Raw genomic sequence first — 15,570 nt, forward strand, 5'->3', positions numbered from 1 at the left:
TATGATGTGAGAAGCATGGACACGGCTCGGATTTTAGGACAGGCGGATTCTTTTCCTATTACTAATATGAAATTTTATCTTTAAAAATTATAGTTAAAATCTAATTTAATAAACTTCATTTATAAAATTAAATATTCATATCTATTAGTTACTACAAAAGTATTGATTATTGTATTCAATTTTGCATAGTTTAAAAGATTTTACTTGTATTTTGTGTTTTAAATTAATATATGATGCATTTAATTCATTTTTCATGTAATTTTTGGTTTTGTTAATAAATTTTATTATGTTTAACATGAAATATATATAAATTTATTGTTTATTTTTCTAGTGTCCTTATATTGTCTAATTCCCGTATTTGCAGCCGCGCTTGCTAGGTTATAACATGTGCCTTCCCGGAAACTGACTGCAGCTTTAATAAGACATAATAGAATTATGAGAATTTACATTTACCTGTACAATATTGTTGTTAATTATATATTTTTTGGGTCTAGGACCGATTAATTAGCAAAAAATTAAAAATTTGCAAAGTTCCCCGAATCAATCACTTATAAATTCTGCAAGTATTGTAGTAACCATCAAAATAGTTGTTCCCACTTGAAAAATCATGGCTTGTCTTTGATGAATTATTAATCACATCTAAATCATTTGGAAAGAGACCTAATTATATATACATGTAACGATCCCAGAGAAGCGCTTAGATGATTGGCCAACTCCATTTGTCCGCTGTAACATGGAATTTATTTTATAATCTGGAATATTCAAATTTAATTAAATAAAGCAAAATTGTTGAAGAAGTTGAAAATGATAAGTGAGCAAAAGAAAATTTAAAAATAATTTATTGAGAATTAAAGAAATTTGATTATGGCTGGACGATGGGCGAAAATAACGCTTATAACCCATCTTCAACCAACATGATTAATGTTGTTTACTATAGCTGTTTAACAGGTCACTAGTATTTTTCAATTTATTATCAGTTTTAATATTACTAGCATAAATCCTGTGCGATGCACGGGTTTCCATTAATATTTTAAATTTTTATTTATCAAGTTATATTATATTTTTAAAATATTTATATAAATATATAATGATTATAAATTTATAATAAAAATAATAGAATAACATGTTGTCGTAATTTAGTAGAATAAATAGATTATTTCTAGTAATTTAACAATTTAGCAGTTTAGCAGATATGTAACACTATTATTTATATCTTTTAATAATTTGATAAGTTGTATTCGTAGTTTAGTAGGATAAGTATAATATATTTAGTAGTAGTTTAATAATTTAATAGTTTATTAGATATATAACACTATTTATCTATTTTTGTAATAATCAAAATTAGGGAATTATTGTTGAACCAAACCGTTGAACCAGATTATCTATATTCCGGCTATTATAAGATAGTATAGATTCCCCATCGAATATGCTTATTTGCGATTAAATTTAATGGTTAGAAATGTATTATTTTCTTGTGGTGAAAGTATAATTTTTTATATTTTATTTATAATTGACATATATATTTAGCATGTGCGTACATATGATAAATTTATACTAAAAGATGTAATTATATAACTAATTTAAATATTTAAGGGTGAAGTATATGCACACATGATTAAGAACTTAATATTAATTAGGTTAAAAAGAATAAAAAGAAGAAGTTATTCTCCATTCTCTACGTACCTGGTGAAGTGAAAATGTATGAATGATCTTATGACTTAATTAATAATGGCATATATATCGATTAATATGTGTAAAATTAGGACAGGGGATACATATTAATCGATTTCACCAGATATTGGATGGATGCTCTCATCATACAGTTGACTAGCTAATTAAGCTAGGGCTATTGCAAATTTGGCAGCCTTCAATTTGGATGAGATCAGAAATTACTAAACTTTGAATCTCCAAGGAAACTTCTCTGTAAGTAGCAATTAAAATTAAGTGTAGAAAGAATCTTATGAAAACAACTTTGACGAATAAATGTTATGAGCAGTAGTCTCTACATGACTTACATAATGATATTTGAATTTCACGACAACAGCCTTTTACGTGCTATTTCATACAATACAATATATGCAGGTCAACTAGGTTAACTACACTAGTGGGATGTTATTGGCTGGTTTCATCAACTTGTTATTTGTACATATTAATATTTATCCATATATTAATATAAGAATGCTGGTTGGCAAAGTTGCGTCTACTTTGAGCAATTCAAAGTACATGACTTAATAGATATTAAACCAATGACAGGTCGAGATTTGATTATTTGGTATAAGGAACAATATCTTGTTGTAGAGTTTCTAGCGTAAAAACCCCTATAGCTATAAATATTATGTAGGAATAGTAGTAATGGTTTATAATGTTCATCTAGCTAGCTAGCTACAAATATAAAAGTTGATGGACATCATTAATCTAGTTTTTTCTGATATATACATGATGTCTTCTGAGGAGGTTACTCAAATGCAAGGTGGAGATGATGTTAATCAAGCATTATATATATATATATATATATATATATATATATATATCTCAACCAAAGATGATAGTACTAATCCGGTGCCATGGTTTTGAATTGCTTGTTGTGTCCGGTCAATACTGCTATAGATTGTTGCTGTCCCTCTAGAGCTCAACCTATCACCATCCGATTTGATGACTTTCGATCCATGTTTCATTCGTGGTCTGATTAATTGCTTCTTATTCATAAAACTTATAACATACTGTAACATCCTTGTACATGCATGTGTTCGGTGTGTGTTGTAATATGCATGCTTTTCCACAAATTTCCTTAATTTTTATTTTTTTTTGGTTCGACGATCACAAGTAACCATCGAGTACGCATCACGCAGTTCTTCTTTTTACTTTTTTTTTTTTTAAAATTGAATTCCAGAATATTGATTAAAAGTCTTACAGTTAGCTTCAAAAAAAAGAAAAAGTCTTACAGTTTTGATATTGAAATGAGAATCTTGCCAAAATATACGTTACAAAGCTTTTTTTACTCCATTTTCAACAAGTTTTCTTAATTGTTATATATTTTTGTTAGCTGATCACGAGTAAAACAAATCTATTATATATATAATAGAGCAAATAAGGGGGTTGGGTGAGACAATTTATTCCAAATTATTAATTTACTCCTCAATAATAAAAACAAATAATTGTCAAATTTAATAACATGTATTAATTATACTTAAGTCATTATTGCTCCTTATTAATAAATAAATATAAATAATTGTCATATTTAATAACATAAATTAATTGCACCTAACTCATTAGTATTAATAATTTTATATATGTTACCATTTATCATTGAATAATAACAAACTATAATTAGATATCTAAAATTTAGTAATATTTGCATGCATATATACTAAATTCTTATTTTTTTTGAAGACTTTATATAAAATAAATTTATTTTCAGCAAATAAATTTAATATGTTAGCCAATCTGAAAATGACAATGTTAGTGTATCAAGTATTAAATTCAAGAAATATAATAGATATTTTCTTTGTATATGAATAAAAGAGTGGGTTATGAGGGGGTTTATAATAAAGTTGAGATTCTTATTATATGACCAGATCGAATATAAACTAAGACTGGTTTGAAGATTTTGATATGTATAATAAAATATTAAAATATCAAGTTCATTACGGTTACATTAATATTTTACAATAGTAAGGTGAATCATTTTTCTTACATTAACCAATTTAAAGTTTTTCAGAGGTATAAGTAAAAGAGTTATAAGATTACTGCACTGTTATGGAAATCGAGAAATTCGCCGATAAATTGCTAGAAGACAACCAAACAATATTATAGAGCAAAATCGGAGCATACAACATTTTTGCCATTTTCGATCAAAATTGGCAATTTTCCGGTCAAAATTTGACGAATCAAACACACCATTTGAGGCTATAAAAAGAAGAAAAGGAAGAAGAAATATATTCGGCATCGAGTTGGTGAAGAATGACGATTTTAAATGATGAAATTAGACGGCTGACGAATAGAAACTGAAAAGATAAGGAAAGAAGAAGAGAGATTCGTAAAGATGATTAAGACTCTTATTATTTTAATAAATAATGCACACAAAATAATGTTATAACTTAGTACAGATGTACAAATGCAATTTACACATCTCAAATATAATTATTTTACTTATATATTTTAAAAAGAATATAAAAATATGTTCGATATTATTTCGATTTAGCATTTCGATAAATTCTCGATTTTTTATAAACCGTAAATCAGTAGTTCAACCGATTTAGTCCATGTTTCAATTTTCATAACCATTGATTACTGACCTATCTATTAATATATTTACATAAAAAATGATGTATATTGAAAAATGTATTTATATTGTCAATTGTACAATATTATACTTCCTTCATCCCAATTTATCTGTCTTGTTTGACTTTTGATGGTCAAATTGACTCAACTTTGACCGTAAATAAAAACTCATTCTTTCATTATTTTGAAAAATTAAAATATACATATAAAAGTAGATTAAACATACTTTCTAATTATATAAATTTATAAGTATTTTCAATATTATACTATGTGACATTTTCGGTCAAAGTTGAGTCAATTTGATCGTAAAAAGTCAAATAAGACAGATAAATTGGGACGGAGGGAGTACTTAATATGCCGGCTATCATATCCAATCATTACATTTTCTAATATGGAAAGTAAGATTACCTCATATTCATTGTATTTTTTATCACTAATTGTACCATATAAATAACTATAGTAACTCTTTAGTTAACTCCGCAATATTTAATTCTCATGCGTTGTAATTATTTTCATGAGATATGTGTTTTCATTTGTATTATATTTTGATCGTATATTTCGATTTCATTTCCGCATATTCAATTTATTTTGAGAAAAAACACGTTAAATACGACATCGATCTCAATTCCATAAAAAGAGATATTTAGTTAATCGATCCATTATGAAACAATATGAATATATCACTACTAGAAAAAACACCTTAGACATAAAAAATGACTGATGTCTTCGCGACTGATGTTAAATGTATTTTTTCATAGACATCGGTTTTTACCCGATGTCTAAGACAGACTTTCACAACGGTTCTGGAAAACTTCTGATGTCAAATGTCATATTAGACATCGGTTATATATATGTAACCATTGTTAAAAACCTATTTTAACATCATTTTCTTTAATATAACCAATGTTAATTTCAAAAATAGACATCGGTTGTTTATTCTAGAATTGATGTTATTACCCTTTTTATATGTGATGATATCCCTATATTAACATCGAATATTACATAATGCATTAACCACAATACTGAAAAAACTTGATTATCAAACCTCAACCAGTACATATATATTATTACCCATTGAATTCAAGATTAACAAATTCTCAATGTGTACAACTTATATCAAATACTACTATCATTCTAAGCAAACTATTCCGGTGATAAGTACAACTAATCTCAATATTTAAAATCAACCATATTCCTAGTACTCAAGTCAGTCCCTTTCATGCGGGCTAGTCTCCTTGTCATGTCAGCTCCAATCTTCTTGCAAGTCTCATCATTATCTGCCTTCTGAAGATCATTAATCACTGCTGAAATGAATCAAACCATAACACAGGGAGTGAACAATATTATTCAATGTTTCAATAAAACACGTTATACTGATTCACATCTTTAACAATAAATAGGAAAGACAAGCTTAGTTAATCATTTGAGAATAAAATTAACCAGAAATTACCATGCTTTTGGGCCCATACTTGGTGTTACCATGTATCAAAAAGTAACAATTTTTAAAGAGGTAATATAGCCAAAAATTACAAAAACAAATGCATGCACACTGAAACTACTTGGCAACGTTGACATTATCATTTGTTGTTATGCTTTCACATCATAATTGATTGGAAGTAATTTAAAAAACATACACAGAAATAATACTATGTTGTCTTCAAAATTCAAAACATGGATACAGAGATTGACTATATAGTATTCAATACTGTTTGTGTAATGTCTATAAAAGGTTACCTTCTTTCGAGTTTCATCCTGTGTGAATCTTTCATGTGGAATGTAAACATCAATCTTTTCCCATACGGCTCTGATATCTATTTCAATTCAAATATATAGGTTGTCAAGTGTGAAACTTATATCACAAAACAAAAGAAAATCATCTTATAAACATATGTCATTAGTGGGCTAAATGACTAGCATATCGTTTCAAATTATTTTAATAGTACAAAGTACACTGCAGTCATATAGAAGGGCGAATTATTGTCTTATGTAGAATACCTGCATGGCCCCAGCACCAAGGACAAGCTGGCAAGTCTTTGTGTTAAAGAACTTCAAGAGCTCTACAACACGCTGCACAATTTCGGTAGAAAGCGCTGACAAAGAATCATTCATATCAATGTACTCTGACAACATCTTCAGCAAGACTAAGCCGCTGAAAAGTAAAAATGAACAATAATTTTAGCTTAAACCAGCAAACAAAGTGGTTACATATAAAGAAATGAAGGCTCTTCGAGATAGAACTCTAACCATAAAATATAAATATATCACATTGAATACATATCTAAACAACATACATGTCAGGAATATGACGGAATAGATATGAATAACAATATTTCGATTTAAAGGGAAGCTGTAAAATTAATTGCTGGGACTAGAATATTTGTTGATGATAACAATTAGATGTTTCAAAAGTATTTAGGTTGCTATCAAATAGGTCATTACGCATAAATGACGATAATATTAATGATGAACAAACAAGGAAGATTTGAGGTGAATTTACATGGGGGGAAATGTAGCTGAGAGAACTTACCAGTTTACCAAGTGATATCCAACACCTCTAAAGGTAAGTGTTCGATCCTTTTTACTAGCACTGTTAGTTGGAGCTGACAAATACTATCAACTGGCCCAATTGAGGAGGAAGCATTTGGCCTGTGATTGCAGAGCTCCACGAATGCTATCATCAGCAACATCTACCTACGCCCATGTCTCCTGGTCAAGTACTGCTCTTATTTTAGCCATCTACAGGCAACCAGGAAATTGTTTATCAACTAGCTATATGAGTTTACCTTCCTACAAGAATTAAACACCATTAGGAAAAACACTAACTCTAGATTCATGCTGAAAATCCACAAAGGCTTTGGCCTGTGATTGCAGAGCTCCACGAATGCTATAACCCGGTCTTCCACCAATCTGTTATGCTGAAAATGTGTTATGTTTATCCTTAAGTAGCACAACCTTGGATAATTTCTGATTTTCCTGCAAAGGTGGACTTCTTTCAGTAAGAAAGATAAAACAGAAAGAAAACTTAAAGGAAGAAAAAATAGCAATGTTGACCTCTGGCTTGTTCTCAAACGATGTGCATAATCTAGTGTGCTTAATGTTTCGTCTAAGCAATGGGCAGATGGATACAAACACAAAGGAAGATGGAAACAAACAAAGGAAGAAAATGTTGCCATATAAAACTGGTGGAGTTGCAGAAAAATATGAAAACCAAGTAGTCATGAAAGTCTTATTTATTTATATATCACAGAATGTCCTCGATATTAATACAACAACGGAAACAAGGATAAAAAATCTCCCCTACCGTAAGCATAGATGTTCTGCAATCCCATATCATCAACGAAAAATCTCCCCTGCCGTAAGCATAGATGTTGTAGCCGAGGGCGCCCTTTGTAGCAATATGGACTAGATCGTACCTATCATACAAAGAAAATAAAAAAATTAGTAATAGTATTACTTGTCTATCATCTTCTAAGCAAATAATTAGCTTCAGTGATAAGACATATGTTGTACCTCTTTTCTAACTTCCAGATCTCTGAAGGAAAGATCAACTATATCTGAAGTCGGAATAATTTTCCATGTTGGAATTATCCGAGTAAGCTTGGTCAGAGCAGAAATCACCAATCCGTTTGGCTTTACATCTGCTACAATCTGATTAAACAGAAGTGTCATGGCTTAAAATATGCACATAATGTTCTACATTTGAAGTAAAAATTATAAGCATTTGTTTCTCTTTTTTCGATTTCCTTATCCTACATGTTTATATACTGAGAAAAAGAGAGACAGACCTTGCACATAGGAGAAAGTAAAATAGCACCATCCCAGAAAGCTGGTTTCTTTCTGTGTAAAAGGAGCACAACTACTCCACCCATTGATTCAAGACATACAACATCTAAAGTCATCATGTTTAATCAATATAATATCTCGGAATCTTTTAGATTACATAAGCATAATTCTTCCATTTTCTTATGATAAACATTATTTTCTGGTTACATGTGAAATAGAGGAAGCAACCACTGCTTAATATCAAACAAAATACCACTAATGTGTACGCAAGAACACAAACCTAATTGAAGCTCACTGAATCTCAAGACCTGTTCAAAAAAAACCAATTAAAAATTATGAACAAACCTAATTGAACAAATTAAACCTAATTGAACAAACAACCCTAATTGAAGAAACAAACCTGTTTAGAACTTAGGGTTTCTCGTAGATGGAGTTTGATTAATTGAAGGTGTTCTTCAATTTGGGGTTTAATTGAAACATATGAACTCTTCCTCGACAGATATGGTGCGTGTGTGTGAGAGAGAGGAAAGCAGAGAGATGAAAGAGAGAGAGAACAAGAGAGATGGGAGAGAGAGAGGGGGGAGACTGAGCTGAGAGAGAGCAGAAGTGAGAGAGACAAAAGGAATTTTATCCTAAAGGGGGGAAACGAGTTTGTTTTTTGGTTAAGGGGGAATAATCGAGAAATAAAAGGGGGGAAACTTTTCGCATTTTTTTTAATTTTTTTTAGATAACCATCGATAACGGTTGTAAACTGAAACCGATGTCTAAAAAAACACGACATCGGTTATATCAAAAACCGATGTCTGACTAACGTTTCTCATTTTTGAAAAATATGTATAAACATCGGTTAATTTACTAACTGATGTCTTATAAAAGAATTAAAATCGCTTTATTTTTTTCCGATGTCTAATCTGTCTTTAACATCGGTCATTTGAGCAACCGATGTCTAAGGACCGATATCTATTGACAGAATTCTAGTAGTGTATCGTCGATAATTACAATCAAAATAACATCAATTCACGCACTATAGAACATGATTGCACGGGTCATAGAGCTAGTTCAATCTAAAATACGATAGATTTCTATATTGAGTTTTTTGGAAAAGCCAAAAATATTGGTATTTGAACTTCACAAAACCCTGTCTTAAACAAATTCTTTAAATCAAGGTGGAGATGCTGTTAATCAAGCATCATCTCAGCCAAAGATCATCTCTGGTAATGAAATTGTCCAACAGAACGCGGAGGGTTTGAAGCAAGATAAGGATGATAATAGTGTGGTGACACCGGGAACAATATTGTCTAATCAAGTTGTGGAGCCTATGAGCAGAGGCAATGGTATGGATGAGAATCCAACTGCAGCAGCAAGAGCAAACATGGGACCTGGAGAAGAAGCAAACACTAGTCCCAGAGGAGCGGAGACTGGCACTAGAGGAACAGACAACTTCACCAGAGAAAATTTATCAAATGAATGCTGTGGGTGCAGTGTGATAGTCTGTGCAGCATGTTGTGATCGTCTGCAGTGTATTCCTTGCATTGATGTACACATGATTTTGACTTGCTTTGTGTGTCAGGTCATTGCTGCAATATATTGTTGTTGTCCTCTCTACAACACAACCTATTAGGATCCGATTTGATGACTTTCCAATCCATGTTTAAGTACACCTGATGATCTGATTTAATATTATTTACAAAAGAACTAGTTACATTCTTGTTATTTGTTACTCCTGAGTTAGTGGAGTACTATAATAAGTACTAATTTTTTTATTCAGCTAGACTAGAGATTTTAAAAAAAAAATTATAATACAGGTAATTTAATTTACTAAAAGATTTTTAGAGGCTCCAAATACATTATTGAAATTCTCTACCTATAATCTTTAAGTACTTTTGGTAAAATTGTATAAATTAAACTGTTGGTATCATTTTAATCACAATCTTAAAGTGATGATCAATATTATATATTCTAAGTTAAAACTCACATATCACATTCAACGATCACTACTACCAACCGAATTATGAAAATCAATACAGGAAATAAATAACATTGACATAATCAACTGTGATAAATTACACCGATACAAACTGCTACAACTCACTGATTTTGTCCTAATTAATAAGCTATTTAAACTAGAGTAATAGTACATCCGCCAACATACTATAAATCCTAACATCAAGCAGTTTCTTTGAAACTTAAGCTAGCTATGCAACATAGACATGGAACCTGGTTCTCCAGCACTCCCATGCCAAAACCATATTTATACTTGACAAACAGATATCTGTGAGGTACTCACATTCAGAAGAAAGCAACGGCTAGAGCTAACATCATAACTAAACTTCCAAGCTTAATTCTACTAGACACTGAAACTGCCACCCTCACATCATCAACCACAGGTCCACACAACGAGGTCAAATCATCGCTCCTCGTATTGTAATAAATGCTGTAGAAGGCGATACGTGTCCTATCAGCCTTTGCTGTGAAATTCACATCAGCAGTTTGGAATGTAGCATTGGAACTAGGAGTGTAATGAATATTTTCAGCTTGATCAGCAGCTAAGGCCATAACTGCTAATGGTTGCTTGCATTTGTCCCCAGCATGGCCTAATGAAAATGATAATCGGTAAGGCTTGTTTGGCTTAGTTTCGACCATTTGCGAAATTATGCCTTCCTTGCCTGAAAGCAATTCGATTGCTCTTTTTCCTTCTGGCACAGTAAAATGGTTGGAGTCTATGTATCGCACTGCTCTGTTTGATTCAACAATCCAACCTGGTAGCGAAGATGTTTCTTCATCAAGGTTAGTGGGGAGTAAGACACCTAGAGACGCATTGCGGAACATCCATGGACCTTCTTCAAAGTCACCATTGAGTACAGCATTATCTGTGTGAATTGCAGGAACTGATAAGCCCAAAAATATTATGCTATCAGACTTGCTTTCTATAATATACACTGGAAAAGTTTGAAGGCCCGGTCTAAACCTATTATCCTTGTGTTATACAATATTTAACAATTTACCCCACTTGATTCCTGGCTAGTTTTTGTTATCATGCATAATCCATATCTATAGAAAGTAAGCCATTATATATAAGTTATTCATAAATAGTGCAGACTTTAAGAATTAAGATCTCATTCCTTTTTCTAATTTGAATATTTCCAAAAAGATGGTTTTGTATATTTTTTTTTTCTACTGCCTATTTCTGCCCAGCAGAAAGATAGCAGAACAAACATTATGAAAATTTTCAAGCAACTTTGGCTTATAATTCTAGTTTTTAATAACCAATCATTTGGCAAAACCTTAATTTAAATAATAATTTACTTCTTAATAAAAAAACAAAACTAGTAAACATATTGGCAGCTTTATAAGATTTTTTTGCACAAATAGAGGTCTTCACAGATAGAGCCCCTCTCTGCTAAACAGTCTTCACAGATAGAGCCCCTCTCTGCTAAACAGTCTTTCTTCTCCTATACCAAAATTATGAAGTACATATAAGTTATGTGCATGTCCCCCCGTCGCTTTTATCCGAGTGGGGCTTTTATATAAACCTATGCATACTGGCATCGTAATTTCTAATCCTGTAATCCATTACACATGTTATGCTACAAAAAGATGTGAGCATAAGTACCTTTCCTAGAATTTTATAAGTATTTTTCCTACTGTACTTTGGCTTCTTTTTTCCTTTCTTGAGGAAATGTATTTTAGCTTTATGATCATGAGATTTCTTTATTTTTTTCTCAACATTTCAGATTTAATCTAACCATAAAAGATAGTAAATATAAGATGACAAGTCTAACCTTTGACTTTTTCAGGAACAAACAGCTTCTTAATAGCAATATCATCAATAATCGGTCCACAAGTAGGGTCATCCTCCATCCCGGGATTTCTAAACGCAACCCGCACATTATCTTCTTCGACCTCAACTGCCCATGCATATGTATCCCAGCCTTGTACACTATACACCGTTTGTAAATCAATGGTTTGTGATGCAGGTGGCACAGACACGTTCAGTGACTCTAGCTGACCACAAGTTCGAGCTGCACTAAATGTAATCGAGTAGATTGATCCTTTCTCAAGCTTCAGTTCCTGGCTTATCTCGGCATCATTTCCCAGGCGAACTGCATGTTCACCTTCTGGTACAATGAGTATCATTCCACCTTGTTTCTCCCCGGATGATACAAGTTCAATGGTACCGTTTAGTTTCCAGCTGGGAATTGCTGTTGGTCCATCAGCTACGCCAAAGCCGGAAAAGCCACCGGCAGGTGGTGTCTCGAAATCACCGTTGATTAGTAGACCTACAAATTATCAAAATAACACAAAAGATTATAATACATTCATGGGACCAAAAACACCATGCAATGCATTCCAGATAAAAGACGGTAATACATACATTAGATATGCATAAATCATAAAGCATCTGATGTCTGCTAAAATGCAATTGAAGAAAAGAAATGTGGTATAAATTGCCCAATTTTTCAAATTTTACTAAAGAAATAAGCTATGTACATCTAGATCACATAGTACATGTATGAAGTATGACACTAAAATTTTAAAATAGTAAACTTCTTTGTGCACACAATATTGGTTAGGGTTGGGGGACACAAGAAACAGAGGCTTTGTCAAAGAGCAAGCAACATGTACAGAAGAATCTGAATACACCATAATTTTAATAAATAGCAAGCTGTCTTTTGGTTTGAGGGACCTCTTTTCTTCTTGTATACAAAATGCATTTTAAATCTTTATCTTCATTTAGAATTTTTTTACTTGGTGAAAAAATACTCCCAAGTCCTAACACATTCTCATCTTGGAAAACAGCTAGTAAACTATTTTATGAAATTTACACACATTACACGAGTAACATGCACAAGTAAAATATTGGACACAAAAGTCACTGCATCCTAATCTGTGGGATATGAAGAAGTATCACTTTTTCACAAAATGTGGATCATTTTAACGTCCAGCTTGTACCAAAACGCAAAGCTCTTGACCGGAATTTTCATCTACCTAATCTCATTCACTCCGCTAATACTATTGTCTCTGTGCATTTGTCAAATGTTAGTAGTCCATTGACTCGGGATTTTTTTATACTATGTTATGCATACAGATAAGCAAGTTCTGGGAATTAACAAAGAAAGGGTATGCTTCACAAGTTTATCTAATCCTAATTAGCAAAAAAAAGAGTATTAGTAGCATCTAGTATGTTAACAGTTTTTCATTTCATTTTTTAACTAGGGACTGATCTCAAACATGCACAAAATTACCAGCATTATAGTAGTACTAGTATATATTATCTATCTGCCTATCTACCCGAGATAATTAAAAAAGTAGGCCATCACTGTATCCTTGAGTTTCAGTATTGCTCAGATCTCATATGCAAACAACACTCATGAAATCAAACAAAAACCCCCATAAAAATGAGGCTAGACTATTGTTAATGTTGTATGAACACAAAACTAAAAATATTTCAAAAATCAATAAAATGAACACTAGCTGGTAGAAGAAGAAGAAAAAACTCATACCATCTTCTACTAGTGCAGCAATTGTATGAGTCATCAAAACAGCACAAACTGCAACCCATTTCCATCTTGTTGAGCTCCAATCCATCTTCATTGCAATCTCTCTCTCTCTCTGTGTCAATGTGTAGGTGTGTGTTTGTGTTTCTCTCGCACTAAAGAACAGAGAACAGGATGGGTGTCTGAAGAAAGAGTGGGTAAAGCAAGTGTGATTTTATAGTATAAAAAAAAGATTCTAAGTGAAACCTAGGGGTCTTCAGTCTACTGTGTACCCCTTCAGCCTTTTTAACTAGCTGTACACATTTGCTTTTTACATGTTGCAGGATCAAAGGGATCAAAGTATACTTTATTTTCGGTTTAACCAAAAAAGAATTTTACTTTAAATATACAATGATTGAAAATATGGTAACACAAAGATTAAAAAAAGTAAGAAAAGAAAAAACGTGTTCCCACCACTAGAAGGTTCACACTCGATTTTCTTGCACATTCTTCCGTGTATTGAGAACCGTAATGGTCCACCGCCGTTGTTCCTCAATCATGAATAATATATTACAAATTACTTTATATATTTAATTTACTTTTGCAAGAAATATTATTGAATTTACTCCCGCCAGTTTTTCCCCTTTTTCGGAAAGCAAGCAGTAAACCAATAATGTATTCTTTAAAATTAAGCACTCCTCTTTCCCCCGTTTGTTTAGTCCGATACGTATTTTAAGATGTAAAAAATATGTAGTTATATAACTTATTTTGATAACTTTTCTTCTGAATATAAGTTTAATATTTAAATTTTTATTCAGAAAAAAACAAATTATAAAATTTTATACAAAATTATGATTTATATACATTTTATAATATGTGTTCGGACACTCTTTGACAGAAGGAGTAGCTGGGCTATACTGTACAGCTTCAAAACTCATTTTGGGTCAAGGCTTATTGAATATATCCGGCTTTGTTACTTCAGTTTGGGCCTAAATTACGATGTAACCAGTACACCCGGCAATTTTGAACACGACACGACTTACACAACATAAAAATTTAGTGTTTGTATTTGCATTTTTAGTACATGACACGAAAGTACACGATCAAAATATAATGTCGGTTTTGTGTTTAACCTTCGAATACACGACACGACACGAAGTATACGACATAAATAAATATTATAATTAAATTTTACTATTTTTATAAATATATGTAAAATTATAATAAATATATGCATACTTATTTTTAATATATTATTTGATTTCATTATATTATATAGAATTGAGATCTAAATATATTTATATCACATTTTATAATTTTTTTACCTAAAAAACTTATATTTTAATTTATATTAATATTAAATTTAATATATATTAATATTCAATTAACACAACATACACGATACGAAACGAAATTACACAAACGCGATGTCGATTCTATATTTGGCATTCAAGTATACGAAACACGAAAATATACGACACGAACAAATTGACATAGCCAATGTCCAAAGTGAGGATACAGATTACCCTCTTCTGCACTTTATCAACGTCTCCACACTGATCAACCAACAAGTGCTAAATTGCACTTCGGAAATTCATATAAAGATGTTTGCTTTTGTTTAACTGTTAAACATAAACCTTACCTTGGGCCTTGTGTTCTGAAAGTTGGGAACTTGAATATCATGAACTTTATATGATTTACATGTACCGCTGCTTGAATTAAAAACAATCGGTATTCATAACCTTATACTGTATTTGAACAACAAAACATAATATTGGTCGGTGAGATCAAGATCTTCTTCAACTAAGAGGTTTAGGGAAAAAGTGCATAAAATTGAGAGAGCGGAAGGATAGGATGATGAAATCATTATGCATACAAACTTGTACCGCTCCACATGGCATCGACACAACAAAACCCTGACAACGCTCTTAATGTAATAGGGGATTACTTCAGATTTTTAAGATGATACCAACTACAATGTCCTCAAGTATCTAACAAGTCACAACTTCCACAATTAACAATGGATCAT

At 31.6% G+C, this 15,570-nt stretch overlaps 1 protein-coding gene and 1 long non-coding RNA gene across 2 annotated transcripts; both read right to left on the reverse strand.

Annotated features, from left to right (window-relative positions):
• Positions 1 to 5,410: 5,410 nt before the first annotated feature.
• LOC141664045 (uncharacterized) lies at positions 5,411 to 8,208 on the reverse strand. Its single transcript, XR_012551800.1, has 7 exons — positions 7,792 to 8,208; positions 7,583 to 7,694; positions 7,105 to 7,254; positions 6,809 to 7,017; positions 6,277 to 6,430; positions 6,016 to 6,092; positions 5,411 to 5,585 (listed from the first exon to the last, which is right to left on the reverse strand). It is a non-coding gene; the product is annotated as an uncharacterized LOC141664045 (long non-coding RNA).
• Positions 8,209 to 10,082: 1,874 nt separating this feature from the next.
• LOC141668227 (protein BIIDXI-like) lies at positions 10,083 to 13,892 on the reverse strand. The gene is made up of 3 exons (XM_074475004.1): positions 13,569 to 13,892; positions 11,847 to 12,344; positions 10,083 to 10,934 (listed from the first exon to the last, which is right to left on the reverse strand). Exons 1-3 carry the CDS (start codon positions 13,657 to 13,659, stop codon positions 10,354 to 10,356), a joined length of 1,170 nt encoding a protein of 389 aa, XP_074331105.1. The 5' UTR covers positions 13,660 to 13,892; the 3' UTR covers positions 10,083 to 10,353.
• Positions 13,893 to 15,570: the final 1,678 nt, after the last annotated feature.

The sequence above is a fragment of the Apium graveolens genome, chromosome 6 (genome assembly GCF_009905375.1).
Source record: "Apium graveolens cultivar Ventura chromosome 6, ASM990537v1, whole genome shotgun sequence".
NCBI classification, from domain to species: Eukaryota; Viridiplantae; Streptophyta; class Magnoliopsida; order Apiales; family Apiaceae; genus Apium; species Apium graveolens.

Bases quoted from the DNA above. Each gene is read 5' to 3' on its own strand.
- LOC141668227 (XM_074475004.1), bottom strand. From the start codon at position 13,659: ATGAAGATGGATTGGAGCTCAACAAGATGGAAATGGGTTGCAGTTTGT. The intron at 12,345-13,568 runs GTATGAGTTTTT...GATAATTTGTAG, and splicing joins TGCTGCACTAGTAGAAGATG to GTCTACTAATCAACGGTGAT. The intron at 10,935-11,846 runs GTTAGACTTGTC...CAATTCACACAG, and splicing joins TGTTCCTGAAAAAGTCAAAG to ATAATGCTGTACTCAATGGT.